We start from the raw sequence: 22,390 nt of genomic DNA, 5'->3' as shown, positions 1-22,390 counted from the left end.
TCATATACCGGTGTCGTACGGACACTTGATCGCAATCAGGGCCGACACGGATCGAGTTTGGCTCTGAGGTTAGCCAAATCGCGATTGAACAATTAAACCATGCAGCCGACCTTGATGCAGCGATCAAATGTGCCCGTGTCAGCAGAGAACATCGTGTCAGCCTGTCGGCGCTGTCGGGTTAGTCGGGTCCATGCTCTGCAGTGTTGTCCCTCCTACCCGCGCAAAAAAAAAAAACAAAAAACAAAAATAATGACTTGAGAAAACATACAGCCGCTCCACGCAAAAAAAAAACGGATGTGACGTCAGGAAACGAACAACAACAAAAAGAAAAGTGACTCCGCCCCCGTACCTCAATGCACCTCCGGAAAGGGAGACCCTTTAAAGTGCGTCGTAGCGTCGTAGACGTCGTAGATGCGTAGTAGATAGATAGGGTGCGCTTCCGTGCGCCCACTCGAGGTTACAGCAGATACTACTGTCGCAGTTAAACAAAACATTGCAAAAAAAAGAAAATCCCGTAATGCTGCTATGACTTCCTTATCTCACACAAGTCAATAATAAATTTGACATGCTGCCATTCATCTACTCTGTAATTCTTTTTTGCAATTTACCTGCGTGCACGCAATAGTTTTAAATCTAGCAACCATGACACTTTGTCGCGAACCTCGCGAACATGCCTCGCTACAGCAGTAGTACTATACACTCTAGCCTCGCGAACGGGAGCGACTAAAAAGCCACCAAAACATGCCCGCGTTGCCAGACCACTTTTTGGTGCTGTCCCTAGGAAATTCCAAGCGAGATGTACCTAGCCTAGTCCCGTGGCTCTACGTGCGTGCGAGACGTTGATCATGCGATTTAACCATGGAAATGCAGATGGCTTGATTTAATGGACGCACGAATTAAGGTGCATACTTGCTGCTTTCTTTGGGAAGGGCCACTATTTGACTAAGGGGCACGCAGTTCGCAAGGAGGGGGAGTCAGTTTTGTTTCAGCTCAATGAGATCACTGCGCAGACATAGCCGCACAGTGCATTAGGTTTCATTTTTGTGTTAACCTTGCTGGCGTATCAAGCGCATTAGTTTACGAAGCTAGTTCTTTTTGGACGACGAAGTTTGAGACATGATCGGAACAGCTAGCGTGCTATATATTCATATGAGCTGCTGTTTGAGCCTTGTTTTGTGGTTGCAGAAAAGCCAGCTTTTCCCAAAAGGTGCCTTAGAAAAACGTTTAGCTCCAATGATTCCGTGATAGTCACCGAATAATCAATATTATTGCTTGTTTTAAATGAGTGCTTGTGGCGATCGAGCCACCACGCGAACGATCGAGCGTCACGCCGAAGCCGGCCTCCCTACTTGGAGCACAGTATGTGTGTACTAGGCGCAGCGATGCAGATTGCTTATTTTCTCATCAGATCAGTGGAGTTCCCGGTGCCTACCAAACACATCGTGGTGATGGATCTAGGCCATCCTCAACCGATATATGTCGCATATGCATGCATGGCCCCCATCGCATGCGTGCGGTATCAAGCCGCGATATATGGAACACCACTGTGAATAACTTTTTTGCCTAGCTGTTGTTTATGAAATATTTTTTTTCATTGCTGTGCTTTTCACATATCCTATCATCAGTGAAAAGAACATCTCCTAAATATCATATAATGGAAAAAAAAATGTACGCCGGGAAAATCAATGCTCCTCACCACAAAATGCTTCGCTGAACCGACCAATGTGTTACAAATGCACACTGTCGGCTAAGTGTATATACAGTAAAACTCGCATACATCGGAATCAAAGGGCATCGCTAAATAGTTCGATATACCTGTAATTAAAAATGCATAAAATGCCTGTCTGAAGCTTAAATATAGTTGGTGCATGTCTTGATATATACTGAGTATGTGCAGCTCAATGAAACGAAGATTGTGCTGCACATATATTCATGCGTCTCAGACTGTCCCTCGAGACAATTGTTCGTTCTAAAACTGCCGTGAAGCCGTTAAAGTTTTCCCATTACTTATTTTTCATCAACCTGCTCGTGTGAAACCTGTACGTATCGGACCAGACACTTTGCGCCACTGAAGCAACATGGCGATACATCTTTCCGGCAACTAATTGCAGCCACAGGTAGCCAGCTTCACAGCGTGGCATTTCGTTTTCGCCGCATGACACTCCTGTGTAGCGGTAAAACATACAAAGCAATTCCTTCATTGTGGAGCGCAAAGAAATCTGTGCTGCGCACGCCGCCCATGTTTTGACTCGTACCCTGCTTGTTTACGCCATGCTTGCACTGTCCCTTGGATTCAACGCACTATATATTACAATTTACATTATATATACGCGCTACAAGATGACAGATTCACTATAGTCAGCTTTATGGCATTGCAGCTGTGTTATGCCACAAAGCATGTACTGTGCATCGACGATTTGCTGTGCAGCGAAGCCCACCAGCAGAAAAATCGTAACGGCCACATACGTTACCTGATGCTTTGTCTTCTTTAATACAAAAAAGGCTCCCACGCAATCTCCAGTCACCGTACGAGCACCCAAACGTCTAATAAATGCGCAAGTGCATAGCAAAGGTTTCTTCAATTCTTCTACCTGGCAAACGAATTAGCAGCAAATCTTTACATTAGAGAACAGATCAAGCCACTTCTTGGAATAGCTTGGAATAGTGTCATGGAGAAACTTAATTATGCCAACAGAGATTATTACAAGACACCAATGAATCAGGTGGTCTGAAGCGTGATCGCACAATTGCTGCACAATTGCGACGAGGCGCCACTACGGATGTCTACTTCAAACGCCAGCTGCTACATTTCAGGTCAAATAATAAATACACCTGTAAGCTTTAATATTCACACGTCTCGGACAGTCCCATGAGATGACTGATTCCTTTAAGTTGCTTCGAAGCCGTAAATGTTTTATTAACCACTTTGCGGCAGCGAACCCTTCTCGGCCACGAAGGGCTAGAGCTTCACAGCGCGTGACGTTTAGTTTTCTTCGCATAACGCCACTGTGCAGCGGTGAAGCTTAGCAAGGCAAATCCCTCATTCTGGAGCGCACTGAGTTATACCAGGCGCTTACGTCGGAACACCACTGATACCTTGAAGAGTGAACTTGTTGGCTAGTTGGTTCAACATAACTTAAGGGAGCAGCGCGAAAGACAGGGACAGAAAAGGCCCACATATACCCAAGCAACATTTTATCCTTGGCAAAATGTCGGCCTGACGTCGCTGGCCAACTGCACTGTCGTTGGCCCAACCTTGGCACCCGATGTAGGGCCGGTCTCGGGGATTGACATTGGCCTCATGTGGGCCTGCGTCGGCACCCAATGTAGGCCCGTCCACCGTGGCCGACGAGGCCGAGTGCATGCCGCTCGCGGGTTGACTAATGCCCGACCTTACATAAGCGTCGATTTACCGACGGCCGTGGGTCGGTTGCGGACGTTTCTCGCTAGTATTGCTCTGCTTTTTTTTTCTTATTTTTTGTGCGTGTTCTAACAAAACGCATCAATTGTTTTTCTGGTGTGTTGATGCGTGTCGTATTTAATGTGAACGGGCAGTTTATAGAGGCGTTTAACTCTATCTGAATTAATTACGGGCAGAGTGCACATGTAAGACGGAATTAAACGCCTCTAAGGGTCTGCACTTGTTAACGTGTTAATACGTAACACGCAATAAAAGAAAGACGTGAATATAAGTTTTCTCTCTTTAGATCTTTATTTTGCAATTGTATAGATGCACTAATTTTCCATGCAACATTGTTCGCACGGAGCGTTTGCATCAGCCCTTGTGCAACGCAACCGTACAGTCCATGTGATCACGGCATGATAACGCTGACATATATAAATATAAAGACGGACGGCATTCCTGTTGGATCGGCTCCCTTCTTTCGGCCACTTCTCGTGCTCTTGGCCCTGTGCGCAGATGCGACGTTTTACCGTCGAGATGTTAGACTTGAATTTTTCTTCGGGCGGGATAAACTGAAAGAAACAATAATGAATAATACTGAGGGAAAGGTAGACTATTTACTTGACCAGTTGCAGTTGCACAGACATGTCGCGTCTAGAAACTCTATTCACACAACTAAACAAAATAATTTTGTCGCTGCACAAATAAGAAAAACACTGCACTTACAATAAATGCGAGTGTGCTGAAATTCCGAGAAGTGCTTCAAGCTCCACAGCGCACAGACTAGATAATATGTGGAGAGAGGATGGATTTCGTTGTTGGCTATGTCACTGGAAAACAAATGGTACAATAAATAGAATAATGAGAACACAATCTTACCTTCAAAGCAGCCGCGGGCCAGTCACATATTGTGCAGTCGGCATTTACAGCACACCTGCGACCAAATTCAATGTGAAAAGCGATTGCGTGAGACTTTCGTAACCAAGCATGCATCTTACCAGAGTTCTTTTCAGTTGGCGAGAGCAGCGCAGCACGCTATTCACACTACAGTCCTTGTTGCAGGGTTCCCTAGAGAAAACGGCAAGATATGTCACGGTCTTACAATAAGATGCCACAAATAAAAAACAAGAAAATCTGACATATTTGCCCGTCAACGAAGTCTTGGGTCCACGGACAAATATAACCGCCGTTCGCCTGAACATTTCTGATCTGCCAGCTAGAAGAGACGACCAGATTGACGCATCAATTGTGCAAATAAAATTTGATTTTGTCGCTAGACAAAACTCACCATGCGATACAGCGAGGAAATAAAATGCCACTTACGAGTTCGCTTCAAATCCTCGGCAATGGGAGAAGGCCGCCTCCAGGATCAAGGCAAACGAAATGCCTCTGAGTGCTTGCCCGTCTCTGTGCAGTGTTTCAGCACCTCCTCGCTCGAAAGAGCTACAATTTGGCGGGAACTGACGCATGGAGCTTGCTCCCGCCCCCCCCCCCCCCCCCCCCAGCGCTGTGACAAAGAAAAAAAAGAAAACGCGAGAGGTGCGGGGTCCGGCGCCCCGCTATGGTAGCCCCGCTGCACGCCCCGCCTCCCTCTTAACACGACGGAGACCGGCACATACCGTTCCTCCTTTCAGGCCTTGTCATTCTTTCTGGGAGAGAGATCTCACCACTTTTTTTTTTTTCGGAGGAACGCACGTGTTGCTTATATCAGCTCTTTCGGGTGAGAAAAAAAAGGAGCGGGAAATTTCAACTGAAGAACATGCCTGAACATTTTAGGGCAGCGCTAATGCGTGCAAGAAGCGGATCGAATTTGAATTGAACCGTTTTCGCTGTTAACACAAAATATCAAATTAACAAAACAAATTAACAAAACAAATTAACAAAACAAATTAACATGAAAACCATAAACTGAGCATCAAGTAGTAAGGGTGTCCGCAGAACTTTTTCCAGGGGGGGTGCATCAGCAGAGGGTAGGGGAGGAGGAGGGGGCATACAGCATAGGTAGCTTTTGTTTCATTGCCGTGACATGACCGGCAAGATTAGTCCATAGTAGTACGTAACGTGCAAAGTTGGCTGGTAATCCTGAATGATGTTTCACGCGGATATGCGGGACTGGAGTGTGCTAATCAAGCTGTGTAGCTTACTGCTACTGCACAGAAAATTATTATCCAAAATTCCAAGGGGGGCAGCTGCCCCCCCTTGCACCCCCCTCCGGACGCCCATTAGAAATTTTAAAACTCTTCAGTGTGTGCGGAGTATCGAATTCTGGCTCTGCAAGCGACGTATAGCTTATGACCGTAGAAATTATCGTATTTTTACGCTAATTTCGTGTTTATTTGGGCATAGATGATATTTTGAAATATTCGTATTAACGCATATGGGCTATTCCCGAAGACCGAATCAAGTATGACGATATTCGATTCGATATTCCAAATGTTCAATCTTCGCACACTTCTATATGTAACCATTATATCTGATGTCCTCCCTTTGTCATGCGGCTCGATCAGATCAATCATATATTTATATTCACGACAGTGCTAAAGCGTGAGCACCGTGCTAGCGTTCCAGAAGTGCCGAACTGTTCCACTTGAGCTCATAGACAAGGCGGAGGCGGGGATGATAATTTTCGGTGGACAGTTCAAAATTGTAGATATTTTAATAGAGCCTAGCGCGCTATAGTATCACGATCAAAATTAAATTTCTGCTCGGCACTCGCATTTGTTCCCATTTATTGCTGTTGTTCAACTCAAGTGCTTTGCATCTAATGCATGCAAAGGCGGTACGTTTTCTTGAGCTTCAAGCAGAAACCGTAAACGCTCAGTACACTTGAAAAGCACTCATGTCGTACCACTGTACATTGAGCATATAAGTGCTTCATCATAAGAGGTAGGGCTTGATCGGTACTCATGACAATGCGGCGGAGGATTCTCGGCGGCCCGATCGCTAAAGGTTGCGAAGTTTCTTGCGAAACAGGCGAAAAACTTCGACATTTAAATTCCGCCCCTAACCAACTCCGTAATTGTACCTTTTCCTAGTCAAATACTTAACGTGCACATCAGAAATATTCGGCTGGATTCGGGAATGCTGAGGCACAGCAAACATAACTTTAGTGCTGGGGTTATTGATTGGAGCAGGACTGCAAATGCGACATCATTCTTAGACAGATGGACATTTAATAAGCTGCAAGAACGCCAGATTTTAAGATCACTTGGCAATTCAGCTTTTCATATAATCAGTTAGAGCTTTCGCGCCCCTGAAACACGCAGCTGAAGTTTTCCAGCAAGGTTGTATAGTCCGCGAGATGTCTATTTCGCACGTTTCGTGTGACGAAATTAATATTTTGGGGGGCTCGCTATAAAGCAGCCAAAACCTTTCCGATGGGAGAAAGATTGAATTAATTCATTTTCAATAACCTTTATTACTAATAGATGGTGTAATATACGTGGTCGGTTACAATCAACGTGCCATTTGCGAACTATTTCAGTCAATTCTATACCGCAGCCCAATGGACCACTGTAAAGCCACATTAAAGATAAATTCGTGTGATTGCACTTTCTTATCCGTTATGTACTTCCTGGTGGCAAATACATTGATCTCCAGAGTGTTCAAATCTTGCGATTTCTCAAGGTTATAAAAATATTTTAACAATATGTCTCCAAACGAATAATTCTTCACAACGCCGACGAATTCCAACTTCCCTATTGAGTCAACGCATGCGCTCATCATTATGGCCATCGCATGTCTAGTCAGCATCCGAATAATAGCTTAACTTCAGTCAGTTCAGAGCAAAACTCGATGTTATTCCTTAGCCGGAAGTTTCCCTTATACGACGGTCATTGCTGTTTTCCTTGTTTGACCAAAGGACGTCATCGCGTTTGTAGCTGCACTACATGACTTATTCCTCAACATACTGCCCGAACGCGCTCGCGCTTGTTAGCTCGAAACCTAAATGTTGAATTTCAAAGTAAAATTGACCGGTGTTCAACTTGTCACTCGATCAGCGACGAATACTTTTCACCACGTCGCGTTATTTTGCTCTGCTTTCGATAACAACGGCGTTAGATTGATGAGCTCTGCTGACAAATCCTCATCACTCTATACAGCCGGTGTAAGGCTGGACAAATATATAAATCAATCTAACGGTGTCGAGCAGTGCACCTGGTCCCATGTGGTGCGTCGGCAAGGGACTTGATAATTAAGCTCTCATATGTGTAGAAACGTACTGTACGCTCACGTTGCGCAGACAGTCAGCCACACACATCGTCAACGGCACGTGAAGCGTCTACTATTAGCAATGTAATTTTATTACTTTTTTTCGTTTTTCATGCGAGGCACCGTCGACGGCAGATTACCGCGAGGCACTAGCTATACATTTGTCTAATGCGTCTTGAAATATAAAGCTACAGCGTCCATAGAATCATAGAAATATAAAGCTACAGCGTCCAGTTTTAAGCACGTGTTGCTCCTATGGATAATTATTATTCTGTGAAATAACGGAACTAGCGAACATTTTATTAACATTGATCCAACAGAACAGCAGTGTGCGTTGCGCGTTACCCGCCGCAAATGCTCCATTATATGCGATTCTTTTATACGTATGAGTAAGAAGATTAGACAAATCAGCGGAATGTTTCTCATGCATTTCCATGCATCATATTCGCTCGCTTATCTTTTTGTTTAGTATTTTCAAGACGTATAAAACGACCACAATGCGACTTCTGACTGGCATTGTTTCATATCTTGAGGCAGTGATATCCTAATTGTGCAGTATTTTAACTTCTTTATAATGTAGGTTACGGTGTACCTGCTTTGTCTTTTATTGAAAACAAGGGTTCATTTTTATTTGAAATGCTGTGCAAAAAGATGAATGTCACAAACATATACAAGGCGACCTCTGACAAAGTGATGGGATAACAGAAACTTTTCAAATAGGCATATCGGGGAATATACCCATCGTAACTGTATAGTTCCCTGGTTTCAGGCAGAGCTTATTATCTGTGGGAGGTAAAGGTGTAACTACATTGCACAATAAAAAAAAAAGATAAATTCGCTTTAACTTAATTGAAAATTTGTTGCTACCTAGACGTACACGCGTAAATTTTGACAAACGCAAGTCTTTAGCGGTGCTGTTTCGGACGTGTCCCATTTTCTTATCTTGGCGGCAAAAAGCACTGCTGGGCACTGACGGCGGGCCTGCAGATGTGCGGCTTCTTCGAAAGAGGAGGCGGCTCCACGCTGAGAAAGAAAACCGCAGAACAGCGGAAAAAAAGAAGTTTCCCTCTCCCCACCGGGACCTGCCGGGGCGCAGGCCGCCGTAGCGCATGTTTTTTTGCTACTTTTTTTAAATGTGCTTTTCACTCCACGCTCTATACTGTAGAGCAGCGCGGTCCCTTCTGACCCTCTTCTTTCCCGCACTTTTCCGCCTCCTGCGTTTTATTTTTCACAGCACGAGTCTTCAGTGGATTGCCATTGCTATGTGTTCGTTCTAACAAACTTGAAAGAATATTTCTTGTTCGTGTATTGGTACTAAAATCTTACATTGCGGCCACGCCTTTTGATGAGTTTTTTTCACATAGCATATATGGTATTTCCGCTTGCCTGACTTATCCGTCAGCGAAAGATAAGAACTTTTACTCATTACATTGCGCAAATTACATAATAAAGGACTAGCTGTTAGAACTAAACACTGCGTCTCTCTATCCACAGACTGTTTGGGTGTGCAGCGCTGCTCGGGCAGCACGCAAAAATTTTCATGCTTCATGTTGTCTGTATACAGACGATGCTTCTTTTAGATTATACAGAATGGTTTTTAATGGCCGTTTTAGTTCAGAAATGACATAAATGTATTATGTGAGCTCGGTTTAATGCAAGCGGGTGAAATTACTTGCATGAAAAAGCAAAATAAATAATCGCCTATCTAAATAAAGTTCATTAATGACCTTAAAATTACACTGACTTACCTACTGCAACTGACTAACTGTAGCCACTGAGTTTGCAATAATTGGAATGAAATCTTACGATTTAATATTTATGCCATCAAAATTTAGGCAGAAGTTCACTGTTGCTTCAGTCACGTTTATTTTTGTAAGAATCAGTTTTAAGCATCGAACAACGACAAAAGCCTAGTTTAACGCCCATGTATATAAATACTGTCGCACACTTGGCGAATGATGGTCTCGAAAAAATCTTTAAAAGCACGCCTGGAGCACGCCTGGAGAAACCATGCACGAATGTAATGGCTCGCTATTATTTTTGTTTAGTCAATAATGTATTTGGATTGTTCGCACAGATAATCTCTACCACTTGGTGTAATCAGCTCAAGGACCACAAGTATGTTGTGTGTCACAGGTGATTTTTGTAATGTTTAAAAAATCACACTGTAGGAGTTGTTTACACTTCCTGCAGTGTATTTTATGCTACCCTAAAATAATACACGCTGTTCGAATCCTCTGCCGGCAACCAAGGCCGGCACGACGTGTTGCCGACTTGTCGCCCCGACAAGCGTTTGGCGCGCTCGGCGTTCACTCGGCCACCAACGGTGGTGCGAATCGTGCAGCCGACCAAGTGCCGACAAGCGTTTGGCGCGCTCGGCGTTCACTCGGCCACCGACGGTGGCGCGAATCGTGCAGCCGATCTAGTGCCGACGTAGCTGGCAGCGCACCTCCGGCCGACCCTTTTCGGATGTCTGGTGGCCAGTGAAGTCGGCTGCCGGCTATTTGCCAGTGATCAGCCAAACGTCGGCAGTCGGCCAGCGTTGCTTGGGTACCCACACGTAGCGCAGTATGTGTGGTTGTATGTGTGCCTTTTCTTTCGCGCTTCATCCAAACCGACAGCAGAGTCGATGACGTCGTAATTGAGGCTGGTGATAGTCTTAGCAATCTCAGTCACTTCTAAGCGAACACTCGCGAGGTAACACAACGAAGCATGACACAGATACACAAAATCTTTAAAGAAGACACGCCATCAAGTAACTTCAAGTTTCAACTCGGCCTCTCGTTGCTCTCGTCAACTTGACTAGGGAATTTCTGGGTACACCACGGCGCTAGTTTTGCTCGGCAGCACAAGGTAGCCAACATAAAAAATGCTTACACCGCTAATATTGGGCGATGTTTAGGTGGCTTTTTAGTCTCGTGCCTCGCGAACATGCGGGTCTGCGGGTGCTCCCGTCGCGACGCGACATCGCGACGGAGCCCGTTTGTCGCTGTCGCTCGTCGCCGTCGCTCGAAAATCGCGTGCATGCGGTTGGGGCTTTATGCTTATGCGGCGTTTGTCGAGGCGGCGCAAAGTTCACTGCGCTCCGATCGTGGCAGATAATGACGAATGTTGATCAAAAAATCCCTCTTCTCGTAGGGAAGTAACCGTTATGCTTTAAACATTAGCTAGGTTGTGCAACGGCTCAGTATGGATTTTGTGTCGGTCGTGCGCCGATCTAGGGGAAACGTCGAATAAAGGTTCGTTTTGTTCCAACGATATTTTTTGCAATACATTCATACGGGCTATATATCACGGCTGTAAAATGTGCATCTTCACGCCGTTTGAATTAATGCAACCAATTGGTGCTAATTAAGCGCTTATTTCAACACTTCGCAAGTAAACGAAGTCGAAGCACTTGATTACTCAAATTCCTTGATCGAATTGTGCACGCAAATTTCCAATGGAACCGCCTGGCCCAACTGAAAACGAGTGTTTCCATTTGGCAATGCCAGTTGATCCAAATGGCCCTATTGGGGATTCCATTTGGCACATTTGGAGCTTCCAAATGGTTCAAGTGAGCTATCACTTGAACCATTTGGTCATTTCAGTTGTTCCAAATGGTCCGGTTAGAGATCCCATTTGGCCCAATTGGGAGTGAGTGTATCCTCTTGAACCTTTTTGGAAATTCCAAATGGTCCTGTTGGGATACCATTGGACCCATTGATATTTCCAAATGGTTCCAATTGTTTTTTTCAACTGGGATGAAGTCAGAGGTACAATCAGGAATGGATGTAAATCAAAGGACGGTGGGCCGCCTCGCGTTGGGCGCTCACGGGAAGACGACAAACGAGGCTGTAAAGGGTGATATGGGATGGACAGGCTTTGAAGTGAGGGAAGCTCAGAGCAGGAGGATCGAAAGGTGGGCCAGTTGGTAATTCATTTTCTTCGTTCAGCGAACTGGGAGCGCGGAAAATACACAAAGGACGAAGCGAGGAACCACATAAGACGAACCACTCGCTTCGTCCTTTGTGTATTTTCCGCGCTCCCAGTTCGCTGAACGAAGAAAAAAGCTCAGAGCAAAATGAGATTCGAAGAGAGGCTGAGGAAAGTGAAGAAGAGTAGATGGGCAGAGAAAGTTTTCAGGTATTTGTATAAAAAAAGCGTTGACACGCAGTGGAGAAAAAGTACTAGGAGGCTCACCAGTAAATATACGGCTAGCAGTGCGGGCGATGCGGAAGGTCAGAGGGGCGGAGAGGACTTATTGGATGACAGCGATGGAAAAGAAGCCGGCTCTGAGTAACTACCGAAAGGGAAAAAAACGAAGTAAGGAGGGAAAGGTTTTATGACAATTCAAGGGGAAGCGCTTTACTGTTTGAAGCAAGGTCGGGCTGCCTTAGAACGCGTAGTTATAAAGCGAGATTCAGTAACGAAGAAGAACAATGTACATGCTGCGGGGGAACTAAGGAAACGATGGAACATGTACTGATTGAATGTGGCGATATTCACCCAGGTATACGTGTGGGCACGAGTCTACATGAAGCCTTGGCTTTTAGGGACAACAATGGAAAGCTGAACACGTCCGCGATAGAAATAAGCAAGAGACGGTTAGAGTATTCGTGGCAGAAAAGTAGAGATAAAGTACAAAAATAAATAATGGGGAAAAAAATAAGGTCATTCTGCCTTAAGTGGCAGAGAGATAGACCGTGAATTTATAATTTTTTTGGTATAATCATCATCATCATCAGCCAGTCTACGCCCACTGCAGGGCAAAGGCCTCTCCCATGTTCCGCCAATCAACTCGGTCCTGTGCTTTCTGCTGCCACGTTATACCTGCAAACTTCTTAATCTCATCTACCCACCTAATTTTTTGTCTCCCCCTCACGCGTTTGCCATCTCTTGGAATCCAGTCAGTTACCCTTAATGACCACCGGTATAACATAGATTTAATCAATGCAGATAAGGTATCAGGCCAGCATGAAACAAGGAAGTTTTTTTTCTTTTTTCTTCGAGCATGGTGGCAGACATGTCACCGCCCCGTTATAAAGGGGACGCTCATAGCATCCATCCATCCATCTATACGATTTAAAAAAAAACATATATCAGCTCAGGTAGTACTATTAATGTAATGGGGTTTAAACAACGCGAAGAGGATGTCGTCTGAACAAGAAAAGATCATTCCTTCGCAAACCATGAGATGCTATTTTCTTATTCTTCCATTGTCCTCTGTTTTAATAGCAGCCCATTAGAATCAGAGCCGTAACTAAGGGGGGTTGAGGGGGTTCTGACACCCCCCAAAATTTTTGGATGCTTTAACTTTTCGGGTGACACTAAATTACTTGCACGCCCATACAGCGACCACCAGTTGCCAAAGTTAGCCATTCTACATACAAACACCCCCCGAAAAAAATTCCTGGGTACGGCCCTGCTTATAATATTGTCGCGGTGCAACGCGAACAAACAAGAAGGACAACTTGCGACAGAGAAGCAGCGTGTTCAAATCAGCTGAACAGAAAAACGTCTTCCTCGTCTTTCACACCGAAAGCGACTGTCCCACTAGCCGGAGTCTGTGAAACCTCGCCATCGTCATCGTCGTTTATGTTTATACACGTGTCACTTGCCTCTCCTTAACAGAGCATCGCCCCGATGCTAAACCAGAACCACCGTTGTATGGAAGTGCACAGTCAGTCGGTGACATACGGTTTCATGCGTACCACATGCACAAGTTCAGGCCGGTGCTGGCGACGCCTTGTGCAATAGGGACTGTCGGGGACGACCTCGTAGGTTACGTCACTCAGCTGTCGCGATACACGATATGGGCCGAAGTATCGCCTTAATAGTTTCTCAGACAGTCCACGTTTCCGTATGGGCGTCCAAACCCACACTCGGTCGCCGGTTGCGTAGGTTACTATTCTTCGGTCGGCATTATAGCGGCCTGCATCGTAGTCTTGTTGCTGGCGGATCCGTAATCGTGCGAGCTGCCTAGCTTCTTCCGCCCGTTCAGTAAACACGTCGGCGTCCGTGTCAATGTCGCCCCATTCGTGTAGTAACATCGCATCCAACATCGTCCGTACCTCCCGTCCGTGAACGAGGCTGAATGGAGTCATGCGAGTCGTTTCTTGTTTAGCTGTATTGTACGCGAACGTGATATAGGGTAAGATTTCGTCCCAATTTTTATGTTGGGCATCCACGTACATCGAAAGCATGTCTTCAATAGTCTTGTTTAAGCGCTCTGTTAATCCGTTAGTTTGCGGGTGGTAGGCAGTTGTCTTACGATGAATCGTGCCACTTAACAGCAAGACATGGTCTAACAGAGCTGCCGTAAATGCGGTTCCGCGGTCCGTAATCACGACGGCTGGGGCACCATGTCGCAGTACAACATTCTCTATGAAAAATCTCGCGACTTCTGCCGCTGTGCTTCTTTGGATTGCCTTTGTTTCGGCGTACCGGGTCAGATAATCCGTTGCGACGATAACCCAGCGGTTCCCTGCAGTAGAAGTAGGAAGTGGACCCAAAATATCCATTCCGATCTGGGCAAATGGTGTTCGTGGGACTTGGACAGGTTGCAGCAGGCCGGCTGGTTTCGTCGGAGGCGACTTGCGTCGCTGGCAGTCGAGGCAAGTACGAATGTGGTGCTTCACGGCTGTGGTAAGCCTTGGCCAGTAGTATCCTTGCCGAACTCTTGCCAATGTGCGCGTGTAGCCTAAGTGACCAGAAGTCACCTCGTTGTGACATGCTTGAAGCACTTCAGTACGAAGGGTTGCAGGAATGACGAGCAAATAGGGAGGTCCAATTGACGAGAAGTTTCTTTTGTAAAGGACGCTGTTCCGTAAACAGAACGACGGCAATACTCGTGCAAAAACTCTGGGTGCACTCTGAGATTGTCCCTCTAAGTAATTAATTAAACCAAGCAACTCAGGGTCGTCACGTTGTTGTTGGGCGATCGTCGACGTGTCGAGGACACCAAGGAATGCAGTTTCATCCTCATCGGGTAGAGAAGCAGACTGTATTGGTGATCGAGACAGGCAGGCGTCCATATGTCGCTTCCCCGACTTGTGTACGACCGTCATATCAAATTCTTGCAGCCTCAGACTCCAACGCGCTAATCGGCCGGTGGGATCTTTAAGATTAGTCAACCAACAAAGTGAATGATGGTCGCTAATAACTTTGAAGGGGCGGCCATACAAATACGGGCGAAATTTCATGACTGCCCATACCACGGCGAGGCATTCTTTCTCTGTTGTTGAATAATTAGCCTCTGCGCGTGTTAGCGTTCTGCTTGCGTAGGCGATGACTCTTTCCGTGTCCTCTTGCCGCTGCACTAGCACAGCTCCCAGACCCACATTGCTAGCGTCAGTGTGAAGCATCGTGGGGGCTTCCTCGTCGAAGTGGGCAAGCACTGGGGGTGTTTGAAGACGTTGGCGCAGATCATTAAACGCAGCTTCCTGTTCGTCATTCCACTGAAAGGCGACGTCGTCCCTCGTGAGCCGAGTTAAAGGTGACGCAATGCGTGCGAAGTCCGCAATAAACCGTCGATAATAGGCACAGAGGCCCAGAAAGCGTCTGACAGCCTTCTTATCGGACGGTACCGGGAACTGTGCAACGGCGGCAATTTTCTCGGGATCGGGCCGAACGCCTGCGTGGCTGACGACATGGCCAAGAAATTGTAGCTCTTCAAAACAGAAGTGACATTTCTCTGGCTTCAACGTGAGACCCGCGGACCTTATGGCTCGTAAAACAACTTCCAGCCTTTTGAGGTGCTCGTCAAAAGTTGCGGAAAAGACTATGACGTCGTCAAGATAAACCAAGCAGGTTTTCCACTTCAACCCCGAAAGGACGGTATCCATGAGCCTTTGAAAAGTAGCGGGCGCTGAACACAAACCGAAGGGCAAGACTTTAAATTCGTATAAACCATCTGGTGTAACAAAAGCGGTTTTCTCCCGGTCTCTTGGATCTACCTCGATTTGCCAATATCCGCTCCTCAAGTCCATTGAAGAAAAGTAGCGAGCGTGTCGAAGTCTGTCAAGCGAGTCATCGATACGTGGAAGCGGGTACACATCTTTCTTGGTCACCTGATTCAGCTTCCTGTAGTCCACGCAAAATCGCAGGGTGCCGTCCTTTTTCTTGACTAGGACTACAGGTGATGCCCATGGGCTCTGTGATGGCTGAATCACGTCATCTTCAAGCATTTTCGCTACTTGTTGCTGTATCACTTCGCGTTCCTTGAGAGCCACACGATAGGGATTCTGGTGAATAGGTCTCGCCGTGTCTTCGGTAATTATTCGATGCATGGTTAGCGGCGTACGACCAACTCGTGATGTCGATGAAAAGCAGTCCTGGAATTCGGCTAGCAACTCAAGAAGTCTCTTTCGTTCGTCCTTTGGCAGGGTAGTACCAATGTCAAGAACGGGTGCTGATTCTTGTTTAGGCGCTTCGTCCAGTATCGATAAACAGCCTTGGACTTCTACAATATTGTCAAAGTAAGCGACGGCTGTGCCCTTTGGAAGGTGCCGGCGCTCAGCACTAAAGTTGGTGAGGAGCAAGTTTGTGCGTCCAGCAGTAACAATGACAATACTTCGTGCAACTGAAATGCCATGGCTAAAGAGCAGCGAGCTGATTTGGTCGGCGATGCCTTCGCCGTCGAACGGTGCGTCCCCTGCCACCGAAACAAGAGTGCATGACCGTGGCGGGACGACCACATCATCATCAGTTAGACGCAGAGGTTGATGTGTCGCCCCAGAACAATCGGCTAAACCAGGGCTATTGCGGAACGTTATTAAACTGTCCGGGATGTTGATGACGGCGCCATATTCTCTCAAGAAATCCATCCCAATAATTAGGTCTTTGCAACATGAGGCGAGGACAACGAACGTCGCCACGAAAGAACCACCACCGATGTTGATTCTCGCTGTACACCTTCCGATAGGCATCAGTAATTGGCCTCCTGCGGTCCTTAGGTGAGGTCCCGTCCACGGCGTCTTTACTTTCTTGAGGCGTACGGCGAGGTCTTCACTTATTATAGAAAAGTCGGCACCGGTATCAACTAAGGCGGTCACTTGTTGTCCGTCCACGAGAACGGCAAGGTCTGCGGTCACAGTTTCGTCGGTGTTACGTCGTGTCGGCTTTACGGCGTCCTGTGGTGAGAGTAATGGGGGCTTTTTTTCGTCGTCTTGACGGCCTGCAACCTTACCCCCGGAGGTCGCCGCCTTCAGTTTCCCCGGCGTGGGCTGGGTGACCTCCTTCCTCGGACGTCAGCAAAAGTGCGGCGGTGCGATGAAGGCGAGTGGGCAGGAGACGGAGAGCGTGGTCGATGTCCGAAACCCGGCTGGTAACCAGGCATGCTCTCGTCGTCATTGGTACGGCGGTCGTCAAAATGGGGTCGAGGCGCTGGAGGTCCTTGAGAACCAGTGTCGTCGCGGCGCGATACGTAGTCGTCGTTGGCGCCTCGACTGTCAGACCAAGGCCTAAGAGGGCGAAACGAATCGACGCGGTGCCAGCAATGACGGGAAATATGGCCCACTCCTCCGCAGTTAAAACAGAGTGGACGCCTATCTACGGTGCGCCAGGCGTCTGTTTTGCGAAGCTGTGGACGTCGCAACGGCTCCTCTTGTGGCGAAGGCCATGGCATACGAGCGGATGGCTGGTCGTATGGCGGCAGGACGGCAGGTCGCCTCGATGTGTCCTCCTGCGGCGGTGGCCAAGGAATGGCGGCAGATGGCTGGCGGTACGGTGGTGGAACGGGTGGTGGGCGTCGAAGGGCGGCGGCGTAGCTCATGGGACGCTGATCTTGAGGAGTATCAGCCGTGGAGAATGCTTGGCGGATTTCGTCGCGGACGACTTCAACGACAGACGCTATGGGCGTTTCCGTTACCGGAGTCCGCAACTTCTGCAGCTCCTCGCGAACAATCTCTCTGATCAAGTCACGCAAGGAGCTGTGATTGTCAAGCGTCATGGTGGCGGCATGAAGTTGGGCGCTGCTGGATAAGCGGTCGTACTGTCGGCATCGTTGGTGAAGTGCCCGCTCGATAGCCGTAGCCTCCTTGATAAAGTCCGCCACGGTGCTTGGCGGGTTGCGCAGAAGTCCGGCGAACAACTGCTCTTTTACGCCGCGCATGAGGTAGCGCAACTTCTTATCGTCGGTCATATGTGGGTCAGCTCTACGAAAGAGACGGGCCATGTCCTCGGCGAACATCGCGACTGTTTCATTGGGTTTTTGAACCCGTAACTCTAGTAGTTGCTGGGCGCGGTCCCGTCGATCGACATTGGCGAAGGTGTCAATCATCTGCTGTTGAAAGTCGCGCCATGTTGACAGACTGCCTTCGCGGTTTTCATACCAAGTACGAGCGCTATTAGACCAGTGATCCGGAACCCTTCTGTGAGTAGGACACAAAAAGCTCTTGGATAAAACCCATGCGCTTAAGTTTCTTCTTTCACTTTGAAGAATCGCACAACTAGGACAACTGGTCGCACTTCCAGTTAGGGCACAACTGGAACCACTTGCTTCCAATTTAACTGGTTATGGTTTCCAACTGGGACCAGCTGCTTCCAGTTCAACTGCCCATGGTTCCTGTTGGTGGCCACTTGAGTTGTAACTGGGACCAGATGCTAACTGGAACCAGTTGCAACTGGAATCAACTGGGACCAGTTGAGTTGTAACTGGGACCAGCTGCTAAGTGGAACCAGTTGCAACTGGAATCAACTGGGACCAGTTGTTTCCCAACTGGGACCATTTGATTCCAGTTAATACCAGTTCGATTCCCAGTTACACATTTTCACCTGGGGCGCGTTCTGCACGTTAATGCAACTTGGTTCTGAGGCACTTGCCCAGGTAGTCATGCTCGGGGTCCAGCCTATGGGTGGTGGGTCGTAGCGCGATCATAACCCAGGCATGTCGGTGGCGCATTCCGGAAGTGACGAACAGCACTATTGAATGTCGGCAATAATACATAAGTGTATGGGTGTTCTCTGATAATACCATATACCACCCTGATACTACCAACGGTACTATCGATTGCACTCTCGGATTAAAAATAAAAAAGAGAGATAAACTATACTATCGATAGTCGATAGTTTTGTTTTGCATTACTACGATACAATACAAAACTACAACAGCTGCAAAATTTGTTGGCTGGGATTTTTCTCTGTGTCAGGTGACAAAAATAGTACGCGTTTACAATGTTTGAGCCTTTAGAAACCTCCCGTGGCAAGTGAAACGAAAAGCGTATGCGCGGACTACTTTCGTGACGCGCGCGGATGAACGACATGAACGTCAGGTGCTACGAGCGCCCTCCTCAAGGCTCAACGCCTCCGTCCGTCGTCGTCGTCCGAGGAGGAACAGCCGTCGTTGAGCGTGTGCCCAGTGTTCGTTTTTCGTGCAGCGTGCGGCCCTTGTTGTAAGCATGGATGAAGAGTACGACGCCATTGTGCTAGGCACTGGCCTTAAGGTGAGCTCCGTGCAATGCTCAATCGGTGGCGTGTTTTCCTGCTTCCCGAGGTGCCGGCTCCCCTCGTTAGGCTTAGGCAACTTGCTACACCCCTTTGCAAACCTAGCCGCTGACCACGGGGCCGTGCGGTTAGCTCGAAATGCTGCCCGTATGTCTGTCGTGTAATTCCGTTCAAGTAGACTCGAAGAGGCGCTTGTTTGACAGGCTACACCTAGAACACGAGAGCGCCTTTCGATGTGCAGTGTCTCCACGTAGCTTGACCGACATTTCTCAGGTGTGCCGGCTTCTCTGGCAGCTGCGAACGCGTAGGCCTAGCGCGATCGTCGACGGACTGTTTGACAGCTGCTTGGAGGCTGGGTAGCCATTATTGGTTGGAGCGGCTTCCTCCAAAGTGATCGAGTCGGCCACACAGGGCCTCTCGCCGCTGGCCGCTTTGCAAAGCTGACAGTTCTCGTGCACCTTGTGTACTATGGACGCACTCTCGTTTCTGGGACACATTGCTCTTTGCTTGAGAGTGATCATTGTAGTGGAGTCGGCTCGCTTGGAGTCGGCTGCATAAGTGTGTGGTTTGCCCCCTTGGCTCACCGAAAAAACGGAAGCTTGACGGGAACTTTGCAGGCAACTAAAAGGGCTGTCAGCGGCATGCGAACTCTGGACCAGTCGGGCCCTGCAGTGCATGGAAAATTTGCATCCAGCGTCAACAGATGTGTACGGCATTTGAATTAGGCACGTGTTTAGGAATCTTTCTTGAGCACTGCAGCAATCCGTCGCGGGTATGAACAGCGCAAAACGAACGAGGACTAAGAGTGAACACAACACGAGCGCTGACTTTCAACTGAAAATTTTACTGAAAGAACGCCTTAAAATACGATTATCCGCGCATGCTCTTACAAAGCACAAAAAACAACTCGTAACGACACCATGGTTAGAGACGAGGAAACTGATATTAACACTGGGGGGTTGTCAATGATTACAGTAGTCCAAAAAGGAAATTTTCTTATCCTGGAGAGCGATTGAGTGTTGACCAACACAGTTGCAATGTGCCTTCTGTGTGCCTCAAAATAGTTTCACACATCAAGGGATCGTGGTGGCGGAAAAGAATCTTTGTGCGAGAAAATTCTGTGCCGCATCTGCAACCTTGGCTGCAAACATTGTCTCTCGGGGCATTTTGATGCTCCCTGGGGCACGTGTTTACACATCGCCTCGGTTCTCCTATGTAGATACTTCCACACGTGAGGGAGATGCTGTACACAACATTAATGGCACATGACACAAATACATTAGTATGCTTAATAGTACATGGATGTTTGACCATAGGGCCTTTTTCTGCATGTTTTCTCACCGCTGCAGACATTGCCTACTTTATTCTTAGCTGTAAAAACCACAGCAGTGCCATGACGCAATGCCACCTTTTTTTAGCCTATGCGATTTGGTGAACGTATGGTAAAACAGCAAATTTTTTCTCTACTTTTCCCTCTCTGGTGCTGCATTTTTACCCTTCAACTCTCGCATAAGCTTCTCACAGGCCAACAATACCACACTGTCCGGACATATTTTTTCTTTAAGCCTCAAAATCTGTGATTTAACACACTGCCATCTTATGGTCACACGACTTGGTTATTGCAGACCTGAGGGTTGAAAAGGCACTTGGCAGTGTATTGCCGCGATTGTGGGTGCACCGCAGAATTTTCTTGGAACAAAGATTCCTTTCTGCCACCAGAACCATTTGGCACGTGAAAAATTTTTGAAGCATAGAGAAGGCAGGCCATAGCTGCGTTAGTCAGTGCTCAGTCGCCTTCCAGGATAAGGAAATTTCCTTTTAAGACAATTGTAATCGTTGACAGCCCAGTGTTAATATCAGTTTCCTTGTCTCTAACCAAGAGTGTCGTCATGAGCTTTTTGTGCTTGGCAAGAGCATGCACAGATAGTAGTATTTTAAGGTGTTCTTTCAATAAAATTTTCAGTTGAAAGTCAGTGTTTGCGTTGTGTCCACTCTTTCTTAGCCCTCATTCATTCTGTGCTGTTTCGCTTATACTAGCTGTGGATCCTTACCAACTTGCCCGGTTCTCAAACCTACTCTGCACCTATCCATTGCCTATGCCACTATTTTCACTGAAAATGGGGCTCATGCAGAATATTCAACCATTGTCCAATGTTTGATAATTGACAAGGATTAAGACTACCACCAATTGACAGTCGCCCATTTGTAGCACGAAGCCACAAGGAAATCCATCGGGATTTTTCAGAGAAAAAGCTTCTTACTTGCCAAAAAATTTACCCTGCTCTGGGGATCGAACCTGGGACCAATGCCTTTCCGGGTCACTCTCTCTACCAAGTGAGCTACTGAGGAAGCTAGTGATTGGCAGCGCTAGGGCTCCCGATCAATAATGCCAAAAGAGCCTCAGGCACACCAAAAATTCCAAGAAACAATCCCTTCTCCTCTCTGGGCCTTTGGGAAAGGATTCCCGAGTGTTGGCCGTGACGTCAGCTTTTTGCGTCTTGTCATGTCATCCACAAAAAAAGGTGCACGTCACTCGAGGAGGATAGAGAAGGCTTAGAAGGAGAGCCTTTTTGGGATTATGAAGCGTGTGTGACTCCGCTGTTATTCTCGTGGCTACGTGTTTGTTCAAAACTCGTGCACACCTGCAACACCACAACTGAATTTCAACCTCTGGGTGGTTCCCTTTAAATTGAAATGCCACTGTTGTGCTAAAGTGCGGCCAAGCTCTGTGAGTACCTAGTACTCCCCGGTTTTGTCATGCATCCTTTGACCAATGCATAGCAGCCAAACACAGATAGTGGTTTCAGCTAGCGCTAAGCATTGAGAGATGTCTAGCTTGCAAGGCATGTACAATAGACAAATGCACTGACCAGTGTACCATTGATTTTGGAAACGACGATATGAATTTGTAAGTACTATCGTAATGGGTTCAGTTCGAGACTGATAACCCACCCAAGCATGTAGTCTTTGCAATGGCACTGGCATAGTACACCACGTGCTGCTTTAACGTGAACTGGAATGGCTGGTATTAAGAAGAGTTACTTTGTTGGTGTTTTCTAGAGAGAAATTTATATTATTGAACTCAAAGCAATGAATATGAATTTTATCCCGGATGTTGTTGGAATCATGAAATCAGCCACTGGCTCTTATACTGCGCAGTTTGCCGAGAGGATTGCAAGCTGCTTTTGGTTGTTTTTGAAATGAAATTGCATGCAGTGCTGTATGTATTTGGCTTGCATGTTCACAGGAGCTTTGACTTCTGAACGGCAGCATTCTGTATGTTCAAAAAGTGCTGTATGTACAGCTAAAGCTCAGTCTGACGAAACACGCTACCTCGAGTTCAGGTCAGTT

General features: G+C 47.1%; 1 protein-coding gene and 1 long non-coding RNA gene across 2 annotated transcripts in view; one reads left to right on the top strand and one right to left on the bottom strand.

The window, feature by feature from the left end:
- Positions 1–4,153: 4,153 nt before the first annotated feature.
- The window catches only part of LOC125756912 (uncharacterized), a 318,174-nt gene continuing 299,937 nt past the window's right edge, over positions 4,154–22,390 (bottom strand). Inside the window, exons 2-5 of the long non-coding RNA XR_007414872.1 lie at positions 4,543–4,619; positions 4,402–4,471; positions 4,283–4,337; positions 4,154–4,186 (exon numbers count right to left, since the gene is read on the bottom strand). This is a non-coding gene — a long non-coding RNA (uncharacterized LOC125756912). The remainder of the gene's footprint in view (positions 4,187–4,282; positions 4,338–4,401; positions 4,472–4,542; positions 4,620–22,390) is intronic.
- Positions 18,850–22,390, top strand: part of LOC119379419 (rab GDP dissociation inhibitor beta) — a 255,048-nt gene continuing 251,507 nt past the window's right edge. The window contains exon 1 of the mRNA XM_037648728.2: positions 18,850–19,038. Coding sequence (XP_037504656.1) covers positions 18,994–19,038 — 45 coding nt within the window. The 5' untranslated portion in view covers positions 18,850–18,993. The remainder of the gene's footprint in view (positions 19,039–22,390) is intronic.

The sequence above is a fragment of the Rhipicephalus sanguineus genome, chromosome 1, assembly GCF_013339695.2.
Source record: "Rhipicephalus sanguineus isolate Rsan-2018 chromosome 1, BIME_Rsan_1.4, whole genome shotgun sequence".
NCBI classification, from domain to species: Eukaryota; Metazoa; Arthropoda; class Arachnida; order Ixodida; family Ixodidae; genus Rhipicephalus; species Rhipicephalus sanguineus.
The sequence above is the reverse complement of the archived record's forward strand: the minus strand, read 5'-3'. Positions and strand labels throughout refer to the sequence as shown.